The 27,196-nt window shown below is 48.0% G+C and overlaps 9 protein-coding genes across 9 annotated transcripts; 6 read left to right on the forward strand and 3 right to left on the reverse strand.

Annotated features, from left to right (window-relative positions):
• Positions 1–2,097: 2,097 nt before the first annotated feature.
• On the forward strand, positions 2,098–4,506 carry EV420DRAFT_1620414 (GMC oxidoreductase; the record flags this gene model as incomplete). Its single annotated transcript, XM_060475571.1, has 8 exons — positions 2,098–2,344; positions 2,402–2,777; positions 2,831–3,158; positions 3,209–3,412; positions 3,461–3,830; positions 3,888–4,124; positions 4,177–4,249; positions 4,305–4,506. The coding sequence occupies 8 exons, from the start codon at positions 2,098–2,100 to the stop codon at positions 4,504–4,506; spliced, it is 2,037 nt and encodes a 678-aa protein (XP_060331429.1).
• A 1,902-nt stretch (positions 4,507–6,408) lies between these two features.
• On the forward strand, positions 6,409–7,057 carry EV420DRAFT_1479218 (uncharacterized protein; the record flags this gene model as incomplete). Its single annotated transcript, XM_060469552.1, has 3 exons — positions 6,409–6,651; positions 6,745–6,792; positions 6,845–7,057. 3 exons carry the CDS (start codon positions 6,409–6,411, stop codon positions 7,055–7,057), a joined length of 504 nt encoding a protein of 167 aa, XP_060331430.1.
• Positions 7,058–7,121: 64 nt separating this feature from the next.
• Positions 7,122–8,370, reverse strand: EV420DRAFT_1763648 (uncharacterized protein). Its single transcript, XM_060480749.1, has 2 exons — positions 7,353–8,370; positions 7,122–7,303 (listed from the first exon to the last, which is right to left on the reverse strand). The coding sequence occupies exons 1-2, from the start codon at positions 8,355–8,357 to the stop codon at positions 7,214–7,216; spliced, it is 1,095 nt and encodes a 364-aa protein (XP_060331431.1). The 5' UTR covers positions 8,358–8,370; the 3' UTR covers positions 7,122–7,213.
• A 308-nt stretch (positions 8,371–8,678) lies between these two features.
• On the forward strand, positions 8,679–9,671 carry EV420DRAFT_1620415 (ketopantoate hydroxymethyltransferase; the record flags this gene model as incomplete). Its single annotated transcript, XM_060475572.1, has 3 exons — positions 8,679–8,739; positions 8,776–9,425; positions 9,474–9,671. The coding sequence occupies 3 exons, from the start codon at positions 8,679–8,681 to the stop codon at positions 9,669–9,671; spliced, it is 909 nt and encodes a 302-aa protein (XP_060331432.1).
• A 1,336-nt stretch (positions 9,672–11,007) lies between these two features.
• Positions 11,008–12,348, forward strand: EV420DRAFT_308675 (uncharacterized protein). Its single transcript, XM_060481632.1, has 6 exons — positions 11,008–11,093; positions 11,143–11,335; positions 11,391–11,575; positions 11,631–11,910; positions 11,977–12,108; positions 12,168–12,348. Exons 2-5 carry the CDS (start codon positions 11,237–11,239, stop codon positions 12,088–12,090), a joined length of 678 nt encoding a protein of 225 aa, XP_060331433.1. The 5' UTR covers positions 11,008–11,093; positions 11,143–11,236; the 3' UTR covers positions 12,091–12,108; positions 12,168–12,348.
• Positions 12,349–13,522: 1,174 nt separating this feature from the next.
• On the forward strand, positions 13,523–14,809 carry EV420DRAFT_308793 (uncharacterized protein). Its single transcript, XM_060481633.1, has 3 exons — positions 13,523–13,913; positions 13,970–14,154; positions 14,211–14,809. Exons 1-3 carry the CDS (start codon positions 13,797–13,799, stop codon positions 14,701–14,703), a joined length of 795 nt encoding a protein of 264 aa, XP_060331434.1. The 5' UTR covers positions 13,523–13,796; the 3' UTR covers positions 14,704–14,809.
• Positions 14,810–15,924: 1,115 nt separating this feature from the next.
• EV420DRAFT_1642192 (fatty acid hydroxylase) lies at positions 15,925–20,262 on the forward strand (the record flags this gene model as incomplete). The annotated part of the gene is made up of 23 exons (XM_060477326.1): positions 15,925–16,060; positions 16,115–16,245; positions 16,300–16,324; positions 16,384–16,472; positions 16,527–16,534; positions 16,589–16,675; positions 16,726–16,744; positions 16,800–16,953; positions 17,005–17,120; positions 17,178–17,199; positions 17,256–17,273; positions 17,324–17,458; positions 17,512–17,678; positions 17,733–17,786; positions 17,840–17,857; positions 17,913–18,285; positions 18,342–18,431; positions 18,482–18,750; positions 18,800–19,020; positions 19,072–19,141; positions 19,195–19,952; positions 20,002–20,056; positions 20,110–20,262. The coding sequence occupies 23 exons, from the start codon at positions 15,925–15,927 to the stop codon at positions 20,260–20,262; spliced, it is 3,168 nt and encodes a 1,055-aa protein (XP_060331435.1).
• Positions 20,263–22,284: 2,022 nt separating this feature from the next.
• On the reverse strand, positions 22,285–23,211 carry EV420DRAFT_1269306 (uncharacterized protein; the record flags this gene model as incomplete). The annotated part of the gene is made up of 4 exons (XM_060467494.1): positions 22,285–22,403; positions 22,467–22,609; positions 22,663–22,964; positions 23,014–23,211. 4 exons carry the CDS (start codon positions 23,209–23,211, stop codon positions 22,285–22,287), a joined length of 762 nt encoding a protein of 253 aa, XP_060331436.1.
• A 348-nt stretch (positions 23,212–23,559) lies between these two features.
• Positions 23,560–26,278, reverse strand: EV420DRAFT_308867 (uncharacterized protein). Its single transcript, XM_060481634.1, has 14 exons — positions 25,862–26,278; positions 25,706–25,809; positions 25,639–25,655; positions 25,504–25,586; positions 25,303–25,452; positions 25,103–25,245; positions 24,980–25,052; positions 24,875–24,919; positions 24,695–24,825; positions 24,509–24,638; positions 24,437–24,456; positions 24,371–24,380; positions 23,969–24,309; positions 23,560–23,903 (listed from the first exon to the last, which is right to left on the reverse strand). The coding sequence occupies exons 1-13, from the start codon at positions 26,000–26,002 to the stop codon at positions 23,974–23,976; spliced, it is 1,383 nt and encodes a 460-aa protein (XP_060331437.1). The 5' UTR covers positions 26,003–26,278; the 3' UTR covers positions 23,560–23,903; positions 23,969–23,973.
• Positions 26,279–27,196: the final 918 nt, after the last annotated feature.

Genomic DNA, 27,196 nt, shown 5'->3' on the forward strand with positions numbered 1-27,196 from the left:
TTAGTCTTAAAGGAGGAAAGGGTCGACGGCGCGCCTAACCACCAGAGTTCGCCAAGAAAGGCACAACGTATTCAATATTGAGTCCACTTCAATTCGGAATCGCAGTATGTTCTGTCGCGCTAACGTTCGTTGGTTGCCAGTGGGTGACTTTCCGTAAGGATTTACAGACGGATGGGAGCTAAAACAACAACGGCGTGAAATTTGTAATATAATTTACAGACAGATCCGTAAACCGTAAGGACCAATTGAACTTGTTTTGACTCCAAATTCTTGACTGTCGTCGAGTCCAAATTAGGTCATCCCCCGCCGACGACGCGCTACTTTCTCAATACACTAGCTGGAGCAAAATATGCCTAGAGAAGAGGGAGTATCCGATGTTGGAAACTGAACGACAGTTTTGCAGGAACATGAATGGTATGTGGAGTGTTTTCAGTGTTATCGGGCTCTTGAATTGATGGTAAATATTGTCAGCAGTGCGATTTCTTTCAATGAGTAACAAGAGGGAACGGAAGAAACTAAGGAGAGGATGTCCATATTCGGGCAGCGAACGGAACTTCCAGAACATATAAAAATCAAATTCTTGACAGCTACAGCACAAAATCCGTTTACAGACGGGTCGGGAGGCCTCTGTTAATGCACGAATTTACAGAACTGGTTGACCAGGCACAGATGATGAAATTATGCTCGGCATTTCGGCTTGATGGGTTTAGGAGCAATTTACAGACAAAAAATGTCTGTAAATCCTTACGGGAAGTCACCCAGTCTGAACTGATGGATAAATTTTACTTCCAGGCGGGACCTGAGCTCGAGGGGATCGGCGATACCGATTGATAAAAATCAGACCCCTCAAAAAGCGCCCCGTATATTCATTCATTCGGTACTGGCCGGTCAGTGTAGCGGAAGCGGGAGATTAATAGAAATGGGTGGTCCACTGAACCTCCTGTAAAATCCTCGAATCGGGCTCGTCGAATTATCCCACTGCAAATACTTACATGCATCACGACAAAAACGCGGATCTGCACACATGGTACGTGCACCGATATCTTGAGAATGACGACAGGACAGCCACTTTCAGTCCAGGCGTCGGGCTGGAACAGGGCAGGTACGCGCACACATTTAATTCTCCTGTGGGATGTATAGTTGGGCTTGAGCTCTCGAACACAGGGATTACAGATGGCTGTCGGTACTTAAATAAAGCAGGTGGGTAGCGGTGCTGGACGGGTGTTGCGAAAGAGGTGCAGGGTACGTACGGGGCGAGGAAGTAGTACGCCACGCTATACTTAGTCTGAGTCTAAGGCCTGTCCGGAACTGTCGGTTCTGCATTCCCCCTTTCAACCTGTTTGGTTTCGCTGTAGTGTCGATTATGCCCAGAAGCGTTCACATGAACATAAGTAAGTATCGCCTTTGTCTTCTCTATGTATATGTGATCTTTCATAGTGCATAGATGGCCGCCGTCAAACGCTGAAGTGCCAATCGGCCCTGACTGATGAGGCATGATTTGCTTTTCTTTGAAATTGCAAAGGATTGGCTTTCTGATTTGGCTGCGCAGTGCAGATCAAAAAAGAATGTAAAAAATGAGAATTCAGTGTCACTACCATAAATTTCTAGTGAGCAGATGCGATGTATTGAGCAATATCAGGAGCAAGTATTTTGGTTGTCAAGGCAGGAACTTGATTCTAGGTAGGCCGCCGTGCCGATCCAGGCAACGCTCACGTGGGGAACTTACTCTCTTTTCCCCACACCATCATGTCTATTTCCCCCACTCTTCTACTTCCAAAAGCAAGGTCAACACTAGAGGGTAAGTGGTACAGATTGCAAACGAATTGTGGAAAGGCTGAAACGCGAAATGACAGATCTGTCGCGTAACAAGTCGGAAGCCATGTGTTTGGGGGGGTGCCAAGCCAGAGAAGGGGCTTGCCTGGGTCATCTTTCAGGGATTCGTCACTGCTGTGGCTGTTCAGCCTGGACCGGCCTCCGACAGCTCCAGCGCAAATTCCTTACCGTCAAACTTGGATTTAGAAACCCTCAAATGCCGGCTCACTGGAAAGTTCCGACCAAACACACTTCCCTTCCTTAACCTTTGTCCTTCACATCATAATGTTGCCCGTGAGTCTGTTGGCTCTGGGATTATCCTTTGCAGCTTCAGCATCTTGCCATCTGCATGCTCCTTTACGCAATCGCGCAATAATTGACCAAAGCGGTCTCGCTGACAGCTATGACTATATTGTCGTTGGCGGCGGCTCCGCGGGTCTCATCGTTGCTTCCATTCTTTCAGACAATTCTAGCGTTTCTGTTCTTGTTCTCGAGGCTGGCGGGTCTGGAGATGATGTCGCCGTTCGTCGAGGTGAGCTGGCTCTGTGATTAGTGGCGTATGGAATCACGAATCTAAAAAAAAATGCAGATACTCCCGGAGACACTTATTACAATGGTCTCGGCGGTACTGAGTACGACTGGTCGTTTTCAACTGCTGCACAAACCAACCTTGGCGACCGGATCCTTAAGTGGTCTCGGGGCAAGATCCTTGGTGGTTCTGGTGCGACCAACGGCATGTACTACACGCGTCCCAACACCATTGAGATGAATGCGTGGGCCAGTCTCTTGGAATCACAGGACTCAGCTGGTTCCGCCAAGTGGGGCTGGGACAATTTCTACTCGGTTATGAAGAATATGGAAACCTGGACTCAGCCCACTGATTCAGCAGCATCTGTTGGTGACATCCAATACGATGCTTCTGTTCACGGCACCAGTGGTCCCCTTCATTCATCCTATCCTGCTGTGTACGTAACGCTCTCTCTATCACTGGCCTCCGAAACCTTACCTTTCGCAATAGTGAAATAGGTTTAGTCGGTAACTGGACGCAAACTTGTTCCGCTGCCGGTATTCAGACGCGTACGGATCCTCATAGTGGAGAGAACTGGGGAGCCTTTGTTTCTACCTCGTCTATCAATCCCACGAACTGGACTCGTTCATACTCGCGTTCGGCCTACATTGACCCCCTTCCGCCCCGGTCCAACTTGGCCATCTTACCCGGTGCCACTGTCACCAAGATCGTATGGGGTAGTTCTGACAGCAACGGTCTCAAGGCTACGGGCGTTTCCTGGGCGGCAGCTTCAGGCTCAACAGAGCAGACCATCAACGCCAATAAAGAAGTTATTCTCGTACGTTACTCTTTTACTTCTCCGATTTGAGTCTTCTTAGACTGTTTTAGGCTGCTGGGGTTGTTGGCTCGCCCCACATCATGCTCCTGTCTGGGGTTGGTCCTTCTAGTGTTCTCTCCAGCGCCGGCATCGAACAGAAACTGGATCTCCCAGGAGTGGGTCAGAACGTCCAGGATCATGTCGGTAACGGTATTACTTTCTCCACGACGGCGGACACTTTGGGCAGTATTTACGCAAGCAACTCCACTTTTTCAGTATGTATTATTACTATGATGACATTCGGCACTGACATTGGCCTCTAGGAATCGACAGAGTTCCTTTCCCTGATCAACAATGCCATCGCCTACGTTAACCTAACAGTTCTTATGGGTTCTAATGCCGACACTTGGATTCAGAGCGTCAAGAACGATTATACCGCCAGCACGGGTTATCTTCCCTCTAATGATTCCACCATCGTATCTGGCTATGAGGCCACTTTCAAGACTATTACGGAAACATATTACCCTAGTGCAGACCCCCAGATTGAGCTCCTGTTCTCATTGAACGCAGCGGGTACTGTCATCATCCAAGCCGCGCTTCAGCATCCTTTGAGCCGAGGCCAGATCACGATCAACTCTACTTCGGCGTTCGATTCTCCTGTCATTGACCCCAATTACTTCGCGCATTGGGCCGGTAAGTGATTTCTGTAGCTGAACAGCGTTTTAATGTTGCTGACTGAGGATTTTATAGATCGTGATATCCTTCGTGCGGCGTTCAAGTTGTGTCGTACGATCGGTGCAACTGAACCATTGTCGGGCAATCTTGGCACCGAGTCTGCCCCCGGAACTGATGTCACCACTGATGATGCTTGGAATACCTGGATGAACGCAAACGTGCACACAGACTACCATCCTATTGGCTCCATGAGCATGCTTCCAAAGGACCAGGGTGGCGTGGTCGATACTAGCCTTAAGGTCTACGGAACTTGTAAGTTCAAACTCCTCGTGTGATGCTTCACTTCAACTAATTCTATGCTCAGCCAACGTCCGCGTCATTGATGCTTCCGTAATTCCGATTGAAATGTCTTCTCATAGTGGCAGTCTCGCTTTCGCGTAAGTTGGCCATTCTTTCATGCGTGGATGATTTATTTACCAAATCCATCTTTAGCATCGGTGTCCTGGGAGCTGATCTTATTCAAAACCCCGTTACAGCGACTTCTACGGCGACGAGCTCGGCCCACAGCAGTACATCGACGTCATCAAGCTCTGGCTCCAGTTCCGGCAGCACTGGTGCTGCAACGTTGACACTTCCTCCTCGAGCAGGCTTTGCTGTTGCAGCTATCGTTGCTGGCGTCATGCTGTTCTTGTAGGTAGGCGACGGCCCTTGATGATGATGTTATGACTTTTACGCCACAAACCCATACATCGTCATTCCTTTAAAATCGCTGCTTCTCTTTGCGTGAGGACTCTATAGCCTCCGATGGACATAACCATACATACCTCTACATACAACATACCTGTTTGCTTATTATACTCATGGACTCGACCAGCGTTACCAGTATACTTCCGGTCACCTCGAGCGCTAGTTACTGGTGTAACTAGGGGACTCTGCCACTCTTTTTTCGCTTTTATTATCCAGGGATAGCTAGTGTATCGATACAAGTGTAATCACGGCCGCAACTGTACAAAAGTATTGCAGTAACCAAGTATTACGCTTGTGTTTACAATCTTTAGTGTTGAATGTTCTCCCCTTGAACGGCTCTCGCCAATATCTCTCGAAGACTGGAACCGGTACAGTGAGTACTTCTGATGGTGGCCCTGGTAAATTGCGAAGTGCCGAATGGAATACGATTATTGCTTTTTGGGGAAAACTACACTGACCCTATCCAATAAGCGAGTAAGCTGTGGTACATTGATGCCTGACGCAAGGGTCGAAGCCGACCCTTACGACACTTACAGCCTTTTCGGAAGCGCTTAGGCGCATCACGGATTTTGGCGGAGAAATCCCGCAGCATGGAACCGGGAACGCGGCGTAGGCATACTCAGTTCAAGAAACCACATACAAAGCGACGGCTAACTACCCGTGCGCCTCTATGGTTCTTCGAATTCGTGGTTGAGGTGAAGCGGCTTTCAACTCCCCCTGTCCGTTAATTCTTCGAACGTCGTCTGCGGGAACTTGAACATCGGACCAGGAGGTCTTAGTGGGAGTGAACACTAGTGAAAAATGAAATTGGGCCCAGCCGCCTGCGAGTGGTGAATTTTTTATGGTCTAGCATCATATGGTGCGTTAATCTATTCACCAGGTTCAGGTTGCAATAGAAGAGAATCCCGAATCCTTTGAATCTGTGCGTCCGGATGCTATAAGTACAAGTAACCGTTCTATTCAGTTGGAGTCATGTAGACGGGTTTCGTCAATTGTTTGATGCCTATTGCCTATATCCTAGGGAGCGGCTCGTGTATTCTCTTTTGCTATAGAATTTGCGGCTTAAGTGGATATACATTTCCCGTCTAGGTCTAGCGGCCCCACCGCTCTCAGGTATGATTGCTGCCTTGTTCATATGGCAAAAAGGAACCCCTCTGGAATCGCAATCCACGAGAAGCCGGATTTCCTAGGTCTAGGACTTTCTGTTCAACAGAACGACTTAATGGCGCATTCTGGAATACAGGTTGGACCAGACTTGGATAAAGCTGAACTAGCAGGGCCCACGAACTGTTGAGTTTTGAAACGCACATGAAGTTAGACTCACACGACCATATCGAGGGAAAATTCCCATACCGCGACGCTGGGTGAGCCTGATAACGTTGTATTTGGTTTCTTCTTGGAGCTGGAGGGACACGTTGCGTCAGGCGCTCGGTCGCAGATCGGCGGTGCCTTATTTTCACGCACCCAAGATATAATTCGAGATCGACGAATTGAAGGCACGAGACAAAACCCTGGTGAACCCCAAGTGATAGACTATTCTTAGTGCGGTTCACAAGCTGGTTACGCACCTTAATTATTTCTTGAAGAAGCCCACACATAGTCCGACAATCGGCATACAGTGATCCGTTAGAAAAATCAGAAACTCGCCTACACTCCAGATCTTCCTTCGAATCATCCACGGTCCACTTCGCAGGGAAAGGGAAAGCATGACGTTGCAACCCATCATATCAGGCTAGAACCTGTACCTTTGACAAATGGAGTAGTCCCGGCCACATATGAAGAGGCCACAGACAAAGCCTCTCTTCCTTCGATTTCCCTCTTTCACTCTTTTCAAATTTGACGAACAATAATGGCGGACCCATTCCAACCATCTAGCTTGGTGTACACGCCGCCTCGCCACCCCTCCGCGAACCTCCGTACCCTGCTCGCCTACATAGACGCGCGTAACCATCTAAATCCAGATATCATGAAATTCTTCCACGCCACTCTCGAGCATCGTTACCTCCCAAAATCGCTCGGGAGACCTGTATTGAACAGAAGGCAGTACGGCGAATACATGTCGCAATTACAACCCATGTTTCGGTCCTTCAGGGTGCGTGAAACCCCTCGGTGCTCGCTCTCACACAAGAGGAGCCACTTGTGGTTCGTTCCGTATATCCTGTATCTTCATTTTGACTGCCTTTAGATGACGTTACACCAAGTGATCGAGACGGGCGACACGATCGTGTATCATGTACGTTATACTTCTGTACCTGCTCTGCTGATGTTAATTAATTTCGGGCCAGGCCACAGCCGTAGGAGAATCGGTCGCTGGCGTGCCGTATGACAACGAGTATATGACAACCATGCAGTTCGTTGTAGGCGACTATGGCCCGCAGATCTGCTACGTGAAGGAGTATGTTGATAGTAAGAAGACGACGGAGTTTTTCAAGGAGCACAGAGCACGAGTGGCGGCGAATAATAGACGGAGATCACAGTCAGTGTCACAGGGTTTATAATAGAGAACCAGTGAATATACATATGCAGGCCATTAGAGATCGTACACCCAGTTTAATTATCAAAAGTATTATGCATGCTCCTCACACCTGTCGTGCTTCAGTTAACCACTGAAAACGCAGGACCAATGATGCCACCAACCGCTTCCTATTCAAGAATTAAATGATATATACATTTTCCTTGTGAATCTCGTAGCCTTCCAACTTCTTGAAGAATTCTAAACGCGTCTTGCGTTCCTCGACGAACTTCTGCAAATAGATATAAATACGGCGTAACCAGTAACAAGCGTGGACTAACCTCGTCAACATCAACATTAACTGCCTCATGCTCCTCCTTCTTTGGTCTCGTCTTCGTCTTCGACTCTGGCTTTGTTCGCCGCCTCCTCGTTGCCTTCCTGTCACTCTCTTCTTTATCCGGGTCCTCCTTCTGACCACGCTGAGTACGTCGACGGACGCGTCTTTTCGGTAACGATGCCTTCCATTCCCTTGCCAATTTATCCGGATCGATGCTTTCCCGCGGTTTATTCTGCTTTTGCTTTCCTCCTCGCACCTTAACCTCCTCGCTTTGACTCTCTACGTCGTCACCATTCAATAGGTCTTCTTGAATTTGTGAAATTTCCGCATCAGAGTCGTCGGATGACTTCCGTTTGCGGCTTCCCGAAGCTTCGGGTTTGGCGGGTGATGGTGTGCTTGGTAATGATCCCGATGTTCTGGGTGCATCAGATATAGCCGCTGAATAAAGCTTCTGTCGAAGGGGTGTGAAAGGAGCATGGTCATTACGGTCCACCGTGGGATGAGGCAGTGGTTGCTCCTGCCTTTCCGCCTTGAGCGTCTGCTCAACGGCAAAGAACCCAAAAGGATCGCTCCCACTCTTGCGATTCGATGGAGGCGATTCGAATATAGCACCCTGCTCGCCATAGCACCGGGGGGAGAAATCTAAATAACGCCCCTGGTCGTGATCCTCCACCTTATATCCAAATTGTGTGTTCTGTGTCGTGAATTCGTGAAAGTCGTCAGAAGTAGCGATAGGCAAAGAGTCCGATTCCGGTCCTGCTTCTAATCTCGGGGATGAAGAGCGTGTTGGAGAGGATGGAGGTAGTGGACTGAGAGCTCTGGCCTTCAATTTTAACTTTTCTCCCAGTGCTCCGATTGGTACTCTTCCTCGGCGTCTCGGACGAACGGCATTAGAGCCGATATTTTGTAGTGGTTGGTCCTCGTGAGACTTGTAATCCAACTTCAAGTCTGCAGTAGTGTCGCTAGGTTGTTGTGAACGGATAGAGCGTGTTCTGAGTGAGCGCGACATGGTGGTATTAAGCCAAGAAATTGTTCGTATTGTGACACATGTGACCCGTGACATTGACGCGTCGATCACGTGGCAGATGATTCCTAAGTTTTTGATTTTTTGATTTCAAATGATTTTCACATTTCCAGGGGTTTCGGGAGTCGGAGTCACCATGATCCGTTGTCCTCTTGCACCCACTCAAAACGATGGCCTGATATACCGGAGTCCTTTATAATCGTACCCTTTTATTATTCAATCGATTGCTACGTCGACATGTCTCTCTCTTTATGGACTTTTCACAGACCGGCGCAAAAGGCGCTCGGATGGATACAAAGACGGTGCATGAGCGTCCGACCAGCAGAGTCGGACGACAAGGTGAAGAGTACGTCTCCCTGCGCTCTTCGTTCACACGTTTACCGTATCCTCACTATGATATCAGATCACCCTAGGAAAAAAGTGACAATTCAGACCTTGCAAACACTCAAAAGCGCAAACATACCTATAACGATGCTCACGGCCTATGATTATCCCACCGCAGTCTCTGCTTCTTCCAATACACTTATCGACATTACCCTCGTCGGCGACTCTCTAGCCCAGGTATGCCTGGGTTATACCTCGACGAACCAGCTTACTCTCTCCGAAATGATTCACCATGCCCGAGCAGTTGCTCGCGGAACCACCCACCCACTACTAATCGCGGATATGCCATTCGGGTCGTACCACATTTCCGTAGACAATGCCGTGGAGAACGCCATCCGTCTGATCCGCGAAGCCCAAGTCGAGGCCGTCAAACTCGAAGGCGGGGAAGAGATCGTGCCCATTGTGCGGCAACTTACGCGCATCGGCATCCCCGTTATGGCGCATGTAGGGCTTCTGCCCCAAAGACACGTAGCCATGTCCGGGTACAAGGTGCAAGGAAGGAGTGCCGTGGGTGCGAAGCGCGTGATTAACGATGCCTTGGCTCTGGAAGACGCTGGAGCGTTCGCCGTCCTAGTTGAAGCGGTCCCGAAGGAACTCGGGAAGCATCTAACGGAAAAACTCCAGATACCTACGATCGGTATTGGCGCGGGTCCGTGGACAAGCGGTCAGGTATGCATGTACGCACATGCTTTTCTTCCTTAGCTGATGGTGGACTAGGTGCTCGTATGGGACGACGTTATGGGTACCTGGTGCGGCCACAAGGCGAAGTTTGTCCGTCGTTTTGCCGACCTGAAGACGCATAGGGATAAGGGCGTGCAGGAGTTTGCTCAAGCCATCCGAGAGCGCACGTTCCCTTCAGAAGATACGGAGAGCTATACTATGGACCCTTCAGAACTAGCCAAATTATCTGATTAATCATACATTACCTCGTTTGTTTTTAGCATAGTTCTAAAACACGGTCAGCATTGGCGGATGGTGATGCAATCAATACTCAATAGTCAGGGCCTACCACTAGATGCAACTTCAGGTACCGCCCATGTTCCCATGTTCTGCTTCTGCACTCGAGAACCTGCTCAAGCTATATCAGGTATAGGTCAGTGGACGGACAGCAGCTCCAATGGAGATAGGTTGACACAGAGTCGTTCTCTATATGCCTCAACGAAGGGCCGGTGATTACACGAAGAACATCTGAGCTCTCCCTGGTTGATATTCATGGACCATGGTTGTCCTTTGGAAGTAATACCCATATATCAGCTAGCCACAGAATCAGTAGCGTAATGCTCCTATATCAAAGAAAGACATACGAAGGTATACGAAGAAAGCTCAAATGACCCCCGCTCTCACATTCTAGTCCTATTGTTCCTCGTCTCAGAACACAAATTGTAAGTTCACAATGTATCGTAGGTGCTACCGCTGCAATGAAGTTGTTGAGAAACTATATCGTTGATGGAAGACGTAGGACGCACCATATCCTGAAGCCAAGCGCTAAGTTTAAGATACACTCAGGTTCCAATTCCACCAAAACGTCAAAGGCGTGTTCCTAGAGCGATGAAGGGCGACATCCAGCTTGGTTATGAAGGTCGGTCAAGCGTTTCTCTTCAATGAACAAGTTCGACCAAAGGGTAGGGAGAAACATGGATATATGCTTCCAGGAGTGGTAGGCATGGCCTACTAGTACCCCAGGGGCGTCATCGAGGGTTAACATGATTTCTCCAAGCAGCTCTGGAGGCAACGGATGGATACCAAAAACATGTTCTGTTATCGAGTTCTACAGAAAGATGATGAAGAAGGGACACGAACCGGATCCCTGGTCGACATGATGGTAAAGATCAAGCCTGGTGATGGCCAGACGACTTCCTTTTTCTCTTCCACGACCAAACGCCTATCAGCGTTCATTTTCGCGGTGTTTTCACGCTGCCTAAACGGCCAGGACTTCAGGAAAGAAATGAAGAATTATAGAGATGAGTTTTACGAAGGAAAGGATGGGAAACCGGTACGTCTGAAGTCATGCTATCGCGTCCCTTTCTTCTGAGCTTTGCAGGAGGCCCGTGGACCAGAGGAGCTATGCTAGGCGTCTATGATACCCCAGCCATGTATCCTCGATATCTGAACCATCGAACGGTATCAATATCAATATCGTCTATCACACGTTGCACCGACCACGCGCCTTGGTCATGTTGTGTGTCCTCAATGCATGGCTGCTCGTCGCTCGACATGGCTATGATACTATTGTCCGAGCCGGTGATGTATGGGTACTTGTCCTGCTGCTCGTCTATTTCTTTGATGGTATCAATGAAAAGGGCTCATTCCATGTCTTGGATGCGACCCAGAGAGAGGGTGCGCAAATTTTTAGGCTCGTTCATGTTCTAACTTTGATGGATCTAAGGATGGAAACCTTGCGTCATTAGAAGCCGAGCCGTAAAGAGCTATAACGTTCCACGATCTTCTAGGAAGTTGCGTCCATTCTGCCACCCTCAGCCATGGGATACGAACGACTTGAAGAACCGTTCGATGTAATGCCAATGTCTCAATCACCCAGTCGCAGCGAGAACTATTACTGGGAAGACGTCGTTGTACAGGTAAATCCCCATCCTCCGGACGCATGGTAAAAGTTCCATGCATCCCCGTCTATAGGTCGAAGACACACTGTTTCGATTTCCAAAGCACTACTTGATGGGAAAATCAGAGGCCTTCAAGTCGATGTTGTCTATGCCGCAAGGGGATAATGAACCAGAGGGTACCAGTGATGATCGTCCTATCAAGCTTTTGGGTATCAGTAAAGTCGAGTTTGAACGGCTTCTTCAGGTCCTCCATCCGATGTGAGTAACAAAACTCTTTAGTTAACCACGAAATGTGCTGACAAACAGGCTGCAGAGATGCACAGAAAGAACCAAATCTATCCATGGATGCATGGTTCTCCGTCATGAAGCTATCTAGCCTATGGAGGTTGGCAGATACCCGAAACGTCGCCATCTCCCACTTGACGACGCTTCTGTGGAAGATAGATCCGGTGGACCGAGTCATCCTCGGCAGAAAGTACTCGGTCGCGCAGTGGCTTTCTTCCGGATACATGGATCTAGTGCACCGCGCAGAGCTGTTGACGCAGGAGGAGGCGGAGAAGATTGGTTTGGACACGGCACTCCAGATTCAATGTGTTCGGGAAACGTTTCTCAGGTCTGCCTACAAAGCTGAGCGGTCAAATAATCGCTATTACTATCAGGTTAATTCCGGTGAACCATCGTTTGACCGAGAGAAGGTAAAAATTGCGATAGAGAAGGCGTTCAAGAAGGAATTGGATGAACATGAAGCCGATGGGGCTTTGTTCAATGAGTAGTTTTGTATTGCGAGATTGGTAATGGATACTGTTTTCATTAATACGAAATGGAGCCTGATCTATGTATGAAAGAACAGGGTTACGCGCTGGGCAAGGGGATCGCGAGACTCGAGCCTATCCCGGTCTAGGAAGGAAAGAGCTAGTGTCGGGTACGGATTGTGAAAAATAGGTCCTTGCTACCTCTACTCCTGGATCAAACTCTGATCAAGGCTTTCAACCATAGCAAAATAAGTCGGGATTCCCTTCAATGGTAAAGCTGGCGCATTTTGCTGTGATCAAAAACTCTGTATACCAACTGTTTCCCTTGCATCTTGACCAGCACCAATTAGTCGCGTGCGAGAAGTGCTCCTTACTTTCATCTCGCTAGGTATCAGAGAAGTCAGATCAAGCGCTCGGACTCCATAATGACGAGCATCTGACGATGGCTCACGGCAGGCGTTGGCAGTGTTCGGCGAAATGAGCCTCTCAAGCACCCCTTCTAGGTATCTGAGTGAGATACGACGAATTATATCCAGAAAACATGTTTCTCTTTGCAATAATATGCATAACGGCCTTGGTGTCCTCAAGTTAGCGCGACTACTTTCCCTTCTAGTAGAAAATCTGCGCCTCCCTAAAAGTCAACATGGCGGCAACCAGTATGTTTACAATTTCAAGTACGATGATCACCATGTAGATCGGTACCGCTGGCAACCTAGCGGTTCGACAAGCTATAGTGGTGCGTGGCGACCTGAAGAGGATACAGTGGAGCAGATGGTAAAAAGCGTTCAGGGAGGAGCTGAGAGACGTTGAAGCTGAGGGGGCTGAATTCTAAGACTAGTTTGTACTGTTAGAAGATGATTCGGTCCGAGTCAATGAGGGAGCGCAAATTCACCACGGCGAGATGAGCGGCCCGAGTGGCCCGCTTGTACCGTCGCCAATCGGGAAGAGCCGGGTCCGCTCTTCCCACTTTCCATCGCGACGGATAATACATTGTTTCTGCTTGGCCATTCATAACCGCTCTCGTGCCCTGTTCAAGTGGATAATGATGAAGAAATCGATTGAGATGAGTTATTCAAATAAACGAATCTAGACGAAGGACGGAAACCTACTAGATACGTCGGGATCGCACAATAAATCTCTTAATAACAGCTCAAGAACATTCTCTTTTCCCTAGCGCTAGCCCTAGTACGAGCTCCCTCATCGATTTATTCGCAACTGGGCATTAAAGGAGTCTCTAGCCTAGTTAGGCGGCTTTCTTCTGGATTCACGGATCTAGTGTACGGCGTAGAGCTGACGACCCAAGAGGCGGAAAAGATCGATTTAGACGCAATACCTCAGATTCAAGCTCGGTAAATGTTTCGCGGGTCTACCTAAAAGTCTGGGCGGTCAAATAATCGCTGTTGCTGTCAGGATAATTTCCATGAACCATTGTGCGACCGAGAGAAGGTGAAGATTGAGCTCGGGTTACTCAATATGTTCAAGGAAACAATCGGACGCCAGTCACAGATTGTGAAAACAGCTTCTCGCTATTTCTTTACTCGACTCGGTGGCAATAATGCAAGCGCTTGTTATGAAACGTTTCGAAGCAGCACTAGCGCTAAAGTTTGCCGGCTTGCGACAGCCAGCCTCGTTGTGTTGTCACGGTAAGTATCGCAAACCAATCGGACACCAGATGTGACATCGATATAAACTGGAGGGGTCACCAGGACTCGACACGCCCCTTCATCATGTCTTCTGAAGTACCCGCCTCGTACCACACCCTCGCAGACCCGCCGATTCCATTACCGGTGACCTCGTCGCCATGTCGTAGCCAGGACTATTACTGGGACACTATCGTTCTTCAGGTTAGTTCATCAAGCCGTATGATGCTGGATATCCCACCCTTCATGTCTCAATGTAGGTCGAAGACACCCTCTTTCGAGTACCAAAATACCAATTGGTGGGGAAATCGGAAATTTTCGATTCAATGCTCTCCCTACCGCAGGGCAGCAATGAACCTGAGGGCTCTAGTGACGATGCGCCCATCAAGCTGTCAGACATTAGTAAAACCGACTTTAAATCACTCCTCCAAGTTATTTACCCACGGCAAGTCTGCTTATCCTCGGAGTTTGATCCGAAGCATACTCACAGAATGTTTATAGAGATGCAGCGAATCCTCCTGAACTATCCATTGATAGCTGGATTTCCGTTCTCAGGCTATCCAGTCTATGGCAGATGGTGGACACGAGGAGCAATGCCATTTCACATTTGACCCAGCTTCTGTGTAATTTGTCTCCGGCAGATCGAATCCTTCTTGGCCGGAAATTTTCAGTCGCGCATTGGATTTCTTCTGGATATGTAAATCTAGCGGAGCGTGGAGAAGTGGTCTCCCTGGAAGAGGCAGGGAAGATTGGTTTGAGTACCGCCCTTCTCATTCATCATGTGAGAGAATCACTCTGGAAGAGGGACAACGAACATTTGCATCGCAGTTCGCGATCTCGATACTACGGCGACTATAATAATTACAACGACGATGAATGCTACGAGAAGCCGATGGAAATTTCCAGAAAGGATTCCGTGGAAGAGGCGGTAAAATTAGCGTTCGGGGAGGAGTTGAGAGACGTCGAGGTTGAGGGAGATAGATTTAAAGACTAACTCGCAATTTGTGGAGATAAATCTGTTTTTTTTTCGTATTTCTAAATCACCACCCAAAGAAGTTTATTCAGCACCTTGGTGGTTGGCCAGCGGGTGTTCGATATTTAATAATGTCGGCTTGGCGGCCCGGTCGCCGGTAGTACAAACAAACAACTATTTTACCTTCCCAACACAACTGCACGAGTAATAATTCTGTTTTTCTGCTCTCAAAACCATCCTTGTGCGCTATTCAGGTAGGTACGAGGAAACATGGTGAAGAAATATAGGGACGGCACAAAAAGCTCTAGATGAAGGAAGGAGAACGGACCAGGTATGTCTGACTTGTGCGAATGCAATCAGTGACTTGGAATAGTTTCTCAACTCTTCGCTGTTAACTTTAGCCCTACGCCATCATTCATCACAATGGGATGTCTTAGGAAGCCTTTCGATCCGCATTCAGCAAGTGATTAAACAGAGAACAAGGCTCTGATCGTGGTACACGTTAACGTTAACGTCAAGAAAGGAGTTGATGCTGATATAAGACTTTCAGCAGCGCCCGGACCATGAAACAAGACATGTACACCTACCTATCCGTTGAGTATAAGGAGGCATCAATCAGCATACAATGCAGATGGCAGTTGTCCTCTTGGACGCGATGCATGCTGGACAATCATATCATATATCATAGGTTTCATCGCAAATGCCTCAAAGCCATCTGGCCCAGTGCCGTTATTGCGTCAAACGTTTTCATATAGTGAGTATCTGCGGCATGACCGCCACGGACCACATGCACTGTTGTTACCTCATTGTCCTGAGGAATAAGTCAGCAATCATAGTCTATCAGCGGAGTGTGTGGGTTCAATTTCGCGCATACACGGCGTCTTGACGGAAAGCTTGGGAATGCGGCGGCGGCGAAAATGCGTCGATCAACCAGAGGATTCGTCGATACTCCGGAACGCCTGGTTGCGTTATGGGTCTTTCAGTCAACCGTGACAATCAGCCCTCATTAACACTGCGGCGATGAGGACATAAGATCAGTGTGGTCTCCTGGAGTATGCCTGGAGCATAATCATGATTGAGCAATCAGATTTGAGCTTCAAGATATACTCCACAAAAACTCCAGGGAGTCCCATTGCTTCTAACCGCGGTGATTGTCAGTAAATGCAGGTCATTTGATTGGTCTGCCTCTATATATAAGATCATGGATTCCTTAGATGAATCTGTTCATATCTGCCCACCATCATGTCGACTCCCATACCCCAGCCACCTACAGTTCCTTTTCTTGGAAATACTCGCGACTTGGACAGAGACGTACCGATCCAGTCTTTTATCCTTCTCGCAAAAACGTATGGCGAGATCTATCAGCTCGATCTCTTAGGTGAGTATACCCACCTGTCTAGTTGATCGATGGACTGACCATTATCACTTACAGGCGGACGAAGAATTATATGTATCAATTCGCATGCCCTAGCGAACGAGATATCAGATGAAAAGAGGTTTAAGAAGAGCCTTGCACCTTCCTTATATGAAGTCCGCAATCTTGTCGGCGATGGTCTCTTCACTGTACTGCGTTTCTGCATCTGGCTCAAGTTATTCTTGACTGAAAACATGTTCCAGGCTTTTGGCGACGAGGAAAATTGGGGTGTCGCTCGCAAGTGAATGTCATTTTCCCGTCATTTTTATGCTGATTGTCTCCCCCAGACCGTATCTTGATGCCTGCATTCGGTACGATGTCCGTGCGAGGAATGTTAGATGACATGAAGGACATTTGCGGTCAGCTTCTTCTGAAGGTTGGTTTTCTTATGCGCCGTCTTCATCATCGATTAAGGTGTTTACATGTCTAGTGGGAACGGTCGGTCCTTTCGTTTGGATGAACCTACCTTGGTTGCTTATTTGTTCCCAAAAGGTTTGGACCTCATGAAGTCATCGACCCCGCCACCGATTTCACTCGACTTGCGCTGGATACAATCGCGTATTGTACTATGTCTTATCGGTGCGTTCTACCACCTATTGCTAGCACATCCTTGCTCATATCCTGACCAGACTAAATTCTTTTTATACTGTAAGACTTTGCAGGCATACGACAACCACTGACCAGCTCATGTCATACGACACAGGAAACTCAACCACCCTTTGTCAAGTCTATGGTCGACTTCTTGAAGGAAAGCTTTGTTCGCACCAAGCGTCCTCATCTTGTTCAGGCTCTGATGCGTTCCGCGACGGCTAAATATGAAAATGACCGGAAAATCATGCGGGAATTGGCAAATTCTAGTATGTCGAATGTACTTCATATCCTTGCTGTCCCGTTGTAACTGGTCTTAGTCATTGCCGACCGCAAGCAAAATCCTATCGACAAGAAAGATTTGCTCGACCGTATGCTGAACGCTAAGGACCCCAAGACCGGTCAAGGACTTTCAGAAGAAAGCATCGGTTATAATGTGTGTAATGATTATCTTGGCCTTTGTAGTGCCTGCCTTTGCTGACCTAGTCCTTAGCTTCTGACGTTCTTGATTGCAGGTAGGCGTACACCTTCATAGACTCTGACTAGGTGACTTAGCTGATCCCATTTGTAGGACATGAAACATCGTCGGGTAAATGCAGTAGCCCTGTTCTCTTTCTGTTGTCTTATCATGTCCCACAGGAATGATGACCTTCACGGTTTACTACCTACTCAAAAATCCGGACAAAATGAGAAAACTTCGAGCCGAGATTGACGAGGTCTTAGGAGGACGCCCTTTGGAAGTTGAAGATTTCGATAAACTCCCTTATCTTACTGGTAAGTCGTAAATCATATCGTTCAAGGGGAGTAACCAACGCTCTTGAACAAAGCTGTGATGCGGGAGTCGTTACGTTTAGGACCAACAGCATCCGGACGGACAGCAGCACCCCTTGAGGACACTACTCTGGGAGGTGGTAAATATTTCGTCAAGGCTGGCAGTGCCCTTACTATCCAAACCTACATTATGCACAGAGACCCCAAAGTATGGGGAGAAGATGTGAGTGAACAAAAGTCTGTTTGATTTTCCAGCTGTTTCTCATGTTTTGGATAGGCAGAAGAATTTCGTCCGGAAAGAATGATGGACGGGAAATTTGAAGCTTTGCCCGTGCGTTTTCTGCTCGTTCTTCCATTTAATATGCTTACCATTGGGGCGAACAGCCTAACGCATGGCAACCTGTAAGCAACTTCGTTTTTCATCTTTTGATTCCCTACCTAAGTATCTTTACCATAGTTTGGTTACGGTTTGAGAGGATGTATCGGACGTCCTTTCGCATGGCAGGAAGTCATGTTGGTACTCGCGTCTATTCTCCAAAAGTTCGATCTATCCTTGGCCGACCCTTCGTATACGCTTCAAATAAGCCAGGCTCTGACCATCAAGCCCAAGGATCTCAAGATACGCGCGAAGCTACGCACGAGCGGGCCTCGTATTTCTTCAGTATCTGCCGTTGGCATCAAGAGAGCCTACGATGGTCCAGATGTCATCCCGTATCCTGGTGTCGCGGAACCAGCAAATAGTAAAGCGCCACTTTATGTTCTGTATGGCTCCAATACGGGAACATCAGAAGGCTTCGCCCAAAGGATTGCTAGCGAAGCTGCGACGTACAGTCAGTGCAAAATGAATTGATGAATGATGAAAGCTAACTGTTTTTTTTTTTTTCAGGCTTCGCCGCTAAAATTGGAACTCTAGACTCGATTACTGGGCAATTACCGACCAATGGCCCTATTGTCATCGTTACCGCATCTTTCGAAGGTTATTACTACCTTCTCGTCTCTTACGCTGTCATTACTAACTGGCGCAAGGTGAACCCGCGGATAATGCAACTCGCTTCGTTGACTGGTTAAGTAATCTTCAAGGAGACGAGCTTCGAAACGTCAGCTTCGCGGTATTTGGATGCGGCAACTCCGACTGGGTTCAGACATATCAGAAAGTACCGAAACTATGTGACGAACTCATCGAGAAACATGGTGGCAGACGGCTGCTTGAGCGAGGAGAGGGCGACGCAAGTCTGGGAAACTTCTTCCAAGTCTTTGATGAGTACCAAGGAAAGCTGTGGAAGACTTTATCAAAGGTAATGAATTTCAATCCCTTTTACAGGCATGTCCTTATTGGGTGAGTAGGAGTATTCCACCACGAGGGGAGCCGTGGATCTTTCAGTCATTGATGTGAAGGTCATTGACGCCGGAGACGAGAGAGCCGAGAGCCTGCGTCAGCCCGATACAGCCTTGGGTCGACTGCTAGAAAACAAAGTTCTCACTTTAGCGGGACATCCTGTGAAGAGACATCTGGAGTTTGAGCTCCCCCCACACATGAACTACAACGCTGGTGATTATTTGGCAATGTAAGTTAGAGCTGGCTGTTCCTTCTAAACGCCACTGATACTCTGTCCCAGTCTCCCCCACAATCCGACGCGAGATATCAATCGTGTGCTCTCTCATTTTGGTATTGTGAAAGAGCAACATGTACGTGAATCAGCTGGTGATGTCGGATCACCACTAATATCCATGACGTCCAGGTTATTATATCGTCAACAAGTCCCACTTCCTTACCCGTTGGAAAGCCAGTTGCGTTGTTTGAAGTTCTGAGCGGCTACGTGGAGCTTTCGCAACCGGCGACAAACAAAGACATTGAAAGAATCATCTCGGCTACAACTGACGATGCTACCATTTCATCTCTACAGGGACTTAAGGCTGCCTATCAGAACGAGGTGATAGCTAAACGGCTCAGCGTGCTCGACATCCTCGAGAGATACCCGTTGGCATCAGTTTCCCTTGGGACCTTTCTTCAGATGCTTCCACCTATGCGCGTGCGTCAGTACTCTATCTCCTCGTCCCCCCTTTGGAACCCGCAACGTGTCACGTTGACCGTGAGTGTCATTGATTCTCCTTCACGTTCCGGAGGAGAGAGAGTATTTCTTGGAGTCGCTTCGAACTACCTCTCTGGTCTTGTTCCTGGGGAACGGGTCCGGATGGCAGTCAGGAACTGTTCCTCGGCGTTTCGTCTACCATCAGACCCGACCGTACCTATTGTGATGTTTTGTGCCGGCTCTGGGCTTGCACCGATGCGTGGGTTCATGCAAGAGAGAGCCATGCAAAAGATATCTGGTAGAAACGTGGGAAAGGCTCTCTTATTTTATGGCTGCAGGAATCCAGAGGTGGACTATCTGTATGGAGAGAGTGACTTGAAGGAGTGGGAGAAATTAGGTGTCGTCGAGTTACATCCCGCATTTTCGAGGGCAGCCGCGTTGTCGGAGGACAGTAGATATGTCCAAGAGTAAGTTATTGTTTTCTATGCTAACGTACCTATATTGACATTGATACAGTCGGTTGTGGCATGATCGCAAAGCCATTCTCGAAGCTTATGATGCGGGCGCCAAGGTTCGTTCAATGCTTCCTTGTTCAGCTAGAGTGCTGATGCTGATGTTTTTCAGTTCTTCACCTGTGGTTCTGGCCAAGTTGCGAAGGAGATCAAGAACAAGTTGGTTGAAATTCTGGAAACCCAACACAGTCTCGACCATGATCAGGCCGTAAAAATATTCCAGCAGATCACGCAAGGACGATACGCGACTGATATCTTCGATTGACAAGCACGTTATAACTCTTGTGTAATGTCATGACCGAGTAAAATTTTTTCTGCGTTGGTAATGGGGTTTCCTTTGGAAGTGTGAAGGGATCCACTGGATATAGACATCAACGTTCGTTTCACGCTCTCACGATTAGATAGAAGTTTAAGGTGTGGCATACATTTCACCTTGTATTCAAGGGGGTCGGCCCCGGGGTGTGATGCCCGGAAGGAACGTACGGAAACTAACGGGCTAAGAACTTACCCTGCAAACTGAAAAACAAGTCTCGTGCTTTTGGCATCTTTTCTGGTCAGAAGGAACCGCGAATGTTTTAAAATGCACTTCAAATAACGGTCGCTCAGGACGGAATCGGGTTGTTGAAAGGTGAGGTTTCTCTTCCCGGCTACTGCTCATTTGTCGATGTAGATAGAGTAAGCGAAGACATTATTAGTCGGGTCGAGTAACAAGCTGGGGGCATTTAGGCCTGGGGCTGGTAATGCGGAGGTCTGCCATCTGCATCAGTAGGAAAGACCATTCCGTCAGGGTACGAGAACGTTTGAACACCGGGGTTAGTACTGAAGGCTTTATAGAGAGGGTGTGAGTAGAAAGAACTAAACCCTGGGAATGGTATAATTCTTCGGTATCGAACTGTGATCACTTGACTATCAAGAGACTTCAAGGCGGCCATGAAAGTGCTGCCACAGTGCCAGTTATTTCTGAAATAGAGGAGAAGTCCAGGGTGGTAGTAGAGAGCTGAGTAGGAGTTCTGATAGAACGGCTTGAATAAATATCATCCGATGTAATCGATGTGATAGTGACCGGTCTGCCACCACGGTGATCAGACACGGTTTGACTTATGACCGAGCAACACCAAAATCCCCCTCGGACATAGGTCAGTTTACCGGTGTGACCATCAATTCCGACGGAGAGTAAGTAGGACCCTTGCCATGAACAACAAGGAGCATGATACCATGCTATTGCGGCAATCAAGATGCTTTCCAAGGCTCGAAAGACTCGAGAGGTGCGGAAGAGCGACAAAAGGCTGAATTTGAAGCCCCAGACATCTCTCACTAAGCATCGTCAGAATGGAGCACTCTACGTGAAGGTGTGGACGATATAACGCCTGCAGTAGATGGGGAGTTTTTCAGACCGGCCGAGACCACAGACTCAACGTCCGACTTGTCGTGGCGCTGCACAAACTGGTTCTTGTCGATATTGATGCTGATACAGGCTGAGTATGTGGGGGTTCGCTAGTCATAAGATCCGAAGGCATAGTACCATTCTGTGAGGGTAATAATGCCCGACTCCACACAGTCCAACGATACTTGGCAAGATAGAAGGCGGTTTGGAAGAAAAGAAGGATTCGCTGATAATCTTCGGACACGGAAGCAGAGCTTCTTGAACCCGTGGGCCTTCATACTCGATCAAACCCAAGGAGGATAACACAGCAGAAACCTGACGAATTGCAGAACTGGCCGAAGATGAGGAGTTGCTACGCCGCCTTGTAGGTTAAATGTTGAATGTCTTGTTGACTTGCAATTGATGGAGTCCGCTAGGACCCGTGAACTGAGCAATGCCTGCCGTTTCGTAGAGAATTCGACGTCCATCATCAAAAGGAAGAAATCGGAACCTAGGTGTTAGGTCGACGTGATCGCAGTTGAAGAGCCTGAAGCAGGATCCGTGGTGCATGGAGACAGATTCGGACGTTGCTTCATCGTAAGGACAGTTACTTCCCACGGAGCTCGGACTCTTGAGTCGGCGTCGGACATAGCTTGACGAGGCTACTATTCATTCCTCTGGCAGCCGCGTCTGAGAAGTGGAATCTTGGCGCCGTGGCTCCCAGGCAACCCGAGACACCACTACTGCTGGAGGTCGTTTCCGGCGACGACCCCCAACCTAAATACCAGCCACCGCACGATTTATCTGTGGAGAAAGTAGGAAAAATAGTCAACGTAAGTATAAGTAATAACTTAAACACTAATGTTAAAAACAGGGTACAAACAACAGTAGGTTCCGCTTCAAACCTGACGTTACAAAGTTCGTTCAATACACCCCAGGCACCAATCGGCAGCGTACACTCTTCGCCCATTCACTCCACTCCTCTCCAAATTGCTTTGATAGAACCACGTCTTCTTCACTTGAGCGAAGGACAAATGCGATGCCTGAAATTTTAAGCTTAGCAACTTCAACCGTAGCCTTAAAGTTGATATACCCACACAATGTACCAAGCCAAAGGATTCCCGCGGCAGTACAGAGAGCTCCTAGCCAGGTCTGTAGATATCCACTTTCCCTGGTCCAAGACCCCGGTGCTGCCTGCCATAGTCCCGTACCGACCAGTATCATGATCATTCCGGTGTAGCTAGGGTGCCTATGACAACGAAAACGTGAGCAAGCTATGGATGTAGAGTGAACTACACCTACCGGACAACAGAATACGGTCCCGTCGTCATTAGCCTGTGGTCCTTCTTCACTGTGTGTTCGAATGTAAACATTTCCCCCATCGTACGAAAGCACATCAGTCGAACTATTCCCCCAAGAATAATCAAGGTGGTGCCTATGAACAATAACAACGACAGGGGGCCATTGAATTGCCAAATCCTCTCCGGATGTCTGTCAGGCATGAACAGACATCTGAGAGCGATGCCAGATGGTGGCCAGGATGGAAACCACTCGCTTAGAACAATGGATACGATTTCTGTCCCTGCAGCAGTCCATACAACGGCCTAATGATAAGGTGTGAATATAAGCAGTTAGTAGGAGGGAAGGTTATACCTTCTCAATAAAATTAGTGACAGCGACATTCCTGTATATTGTCCTCTCGAGTAACGTTTTCTGTTCTGTAGGCAGTCGCTCGTTCGATGCAGGGGGTGGAGGGGTAGCAAACTTCGGCGGAGTTACGGCCCGTTGGTTCAAGTATGCGGCAAGAAAGATGAAGGACAAGGGTATGAGTGAAATAGAGAGGGCTGGCATGTTATCCATAGTATCGTGGGTGGTTGTCTTCTTTTGAGCTGGGCGGAAATACTTGCCCTAAGGAACACCCCGGCTTAAGTACAACTCGTTGATCACCAAGGGTATGACGCATGATTAAACCGTTTTATCGGGGCCACTTGATCAAGGATCAAGAAGGGCCGCACTAGCATGGCGTTTTGAATCGACCGGTGTTGTTCCTGGAAAAGAACCATGTTCCTGTGAGATGAAGTTCATATTAGAAAATGTTGGAAGAACAAATAACACGCGCACCTAGGTATTTCAATCACATCAAAGATAATCAATGAGCCAAACTCCGACCTTTGGGATCACAAGTTCCCAGCCTAGTCACTGAAGTGGATGCATAAACCCACAGCGCCCAAGCGGGCTGTAAATTTATATCTCATAGGGAACATGGCTGAATCTGGTCATAGATATTCTCGGCACATTAGCATCTTACACTGCTATAGGTGAGGCAACAAGGCACATTAATTTGCTACCATTTTAACACCAGGCTCTAGTAGCCTGCGGCATCAGAAAGGCGAGAATTCGAGGCAGAGAACAACTGAGACCAAGCAGTGTGATTAAATAATAACGTTGAACCGGTACTGGGGGCCAGAGCCAGACTGATTGCCGATGTAAGGCTGTGTGCGTCGAATCAGGAAGTCGCTTTGAGAATGACGAAAGAAGTAAACCTGTCAAGGTGTAGTAGTAATATTGAGGGTTTAGAGTAGCCAAGAAATTTGAAACAAATGTGTACATCGGTTATGCACCTTTACCATCTATGACGAACTTCCCCCACTCAATCCACCATTCATCCACAGCCTCTATCGCATCGTAATTGAATTGTATCAACGTCGCTGCCCAAACTTTCGCTGCGGCCTCATCTTCTTGATCAAGTCGCAAGGCCAGTGCTTCATCGCGTTGATCGCGTTCGGCACTAGGCGATAAAGACATGAGCGCAGCAGCCTCCAGCTCCGAGGATAAAGAGCCTAGATTGCGGGGCGTTCGTATCTTTTGATAGCCGTCTAGAAGAAGTGGAATCTGCTCCACAGATGAGAGTCTAGAGAATAGATGAGGGAGAGTAAAGGCACTCTCAATCTAAAATTGCGCGAAAAAAATGAGTGCTATTCCGTATTGCGATAATAACGTATGATCTCACCGCCAAACAACTGGTCGAGAAAGGGGTTCTTTAGAAAGGGACACTAAATTAAGGGAGGATACGTACTCAGAGTATATTCCATAGAACTGAAACAAGATTCGATTGGGACGGACACTCAAAAGGTACAAAAAAACATACCGGACCGGGTATCCCCGCATCTCCAATGAGGACAACGTTCCGAGTGGTATCAACAAGATGCGGAGCGACTTTGGGAACTATCTGTCGTTCTCGATGACAGTGCGATGCCAGTCGCAGGAGCCGGAAAACCCTGGGAGTAAGTCGGATCAGCGTAATCGGGCCGTCCTTTTCGGCTGAGTGACTTACAGTGAATCACACTGGCCAAGAACATCTGCAAAAGCCTCCAGAACATCGGCATTCTCTCCTTCAAGTTGTACATCTTCGAACTCGGACTTGCTGGGAGACATAATTACGACGACGTATAGCTCAGGTCCGTGCTGTACAATAGTAAGTCTCATAATGCAGAGTTGAAAGGAACACTAGCACCATCGCGCCTAAAACCATTCCATCAGAAATCATCCAAAGTTTAATCTGCGCAGAGAAATGATGTATCAAATTTGACGTTCACGTCGCACAAGAAATTGGACTTGCAGCGTTCGACCGCGTCAAACCTTCCAGCTTCGGATCGGCACGCATAGACGCGACCGGTATACAGAACGTTGCACTACAACAGGATGAGAGGATACAGAAACTTTGCATGGCAACATGACGTACCCTGTTACCTGACGAATTCCGGTGCGTTGAAGAGAAGATTCGGGATCTTCGTCGCTATCACTGCTGTTATTGCTGTCAACTTCGGAAAATGTCTCCGATAAAAAAGTGCGGCTAATCCCACTGTCGCCATCGGCCCCCACGATCTAAAGTGACAAGAATTTTGGCCCGCGGCTGAGCGAACAGCAAAGGAAGAAAGATACCAGGTCTCCCTCTATCGTTTCCCCGGTCTTGGAAGTGACAGTCGGTCGGCCAATTTTTGACGTCGAGAACGAAACGATGTCTACTTCATATTTGATGTCGATCCCAGCTTCACGACAGAGGTTGCGTAAATGGCTGCATAGAACACCATGCTACCGAGGATCTCTTAGATCGATTCCGGAAGACGATGAACAATTACATACTGGAATTGTGTGGAAGTCAGAGCCTAGATCAGACATGACTTGGTCGAAAAACTCTGTCAGTCCAATTGATCGGGATGTACTTCCTGATCGTAGTCGAATGATTAGTTTTCTCTGAGAGTCACTTCCCATAAGTACCTTCAATGTATTCCAATCTGAAAGATAAATGAGTCGGGTCAAGGAATACTATAAATTATCTACACACCCTGAAGCAGTTGTACCCTCGTTTTGGAGCAGAGATTTTACACCAGGAAGACGGACTAGAAGACGCGCTGCATTCGGAGGAGCACGTACACCACGCTGAAGGACCTTCAGTACCACGTGTAAGACCTGACCGTCCATTCCGACTGTTTGAACTCACCGGTACGTCTTCAGAGTTCTTCTCGAAGACAACGACATTGTGCCCAACTTGTCGCAGACGATAGGCACATAGAAGACCTTCCAAGCTCGCTCCAATGATTATGCATTGTGCTGGGTGAACGCCGTTTTGAGGGGTCAACATGACCGGAGGGTGAGGAGGACGAATATTGATGATGGTCGACAACTGAGAGAAGAGTCAGGGGCATGGTGATGGCCGCGAGGATGGAAATAGAATTCACGAGACCTAACAATGTTTAGTCTTCGACCTATCTATCAACGTTCGCCCAATGACGCGAAATCGGAACGATGGAAGTTTCAAAATTAAAGCGTGACTGTCCGAAATCCAAACACATGTCCCTGCTAGACGCATCAGTTGCTCGGAAGATAGATTGTCGTCGCCATCTGCAGTTGCACATGCAAGACCAAGGTTCGTTGTAAAGGGCCTAGTAAAAAATACTAATCACACCTCGGGCCGCCCAGTCATTGATCGCCGTTTATGATGCGGGATTTGCCGTCAGTCGACGCCGTTTCCAAGTTCTTTACACTGTACTGCATAATATTCGCTCACCAGAAACTTTTTCGCAGCTGACCGCAAAACATAGCAGTCAGAACTCCGTTACATCCACTAATCTGGCGGCAAAACGAATGAGTAGTCGTAATGGTGGAATCCATTCATGGTGAGATTTTTCGACTAAATGTTCATAACCTCGCTTGGATTTAGCGCTTTGTCTGGGTGTATATACGCTTCCTCGAAACGGAATTTATCAAAGTTAAGGTCCGCTCGTCCACCGAAGGATAGCCTTTGTCCCATTGTAATTCGGCTATTGCCAGGTGTATTCAGGGAGATTCAGGGCTGTCAGTCACGTCAACGTTCCAGCACCTGACATTGCCGGGCCTTGGCCTACATTGCCATTGGGAATGCTAGTAGAGATAAGTAGCAGATACTGCGTTCTCCAAACGCTGTGAAACAAGGCGATAGTCCTGAACAGAAGATCTGTTCCAGTACATAGGATGCTGTAGTTGAACACTACTCCAAGAGGATCAAGTAGAACAGAGAAGGATTCGGCTTGGAATAACGCTGGCTTTGAGGGGACCTCCTGGTTTCCAGTAGACGATGTACAAAGAGACAGCACCGAAGTGGTTGCATCGTAGAACGAACATCATCCGACAAGCTGCCGTAGATACGGCATAACGGATCTGGTAGCTTTCTAGTTTTCAGGGTCAGCATCCTAATCCCTTGGTGCTTGACGTTCCGAGAAGGCTAAGTAATAGCATCCGGCGAGGATTTGCATCTGCAGCCGAAAGAGAGAACTTCAAGCATTGTCAGAACCATTCA

Source organism: Desarmillaria tabescens, assembly GCF_030435595.1.
Source record: "Desarmillaria tabescens strain CCBAS 213 chromosome Unknown EV420scaffold_15, whole genome shotgun sequence".
Classification (NCBI taxonomy): domain Eukaryota; kingdom Fungi; phylum Basidiomycota; class Agaricomycetes; order Agaricales; family Physalacriaceae; genus Desarmillaria; species Desarmillaria tabescens.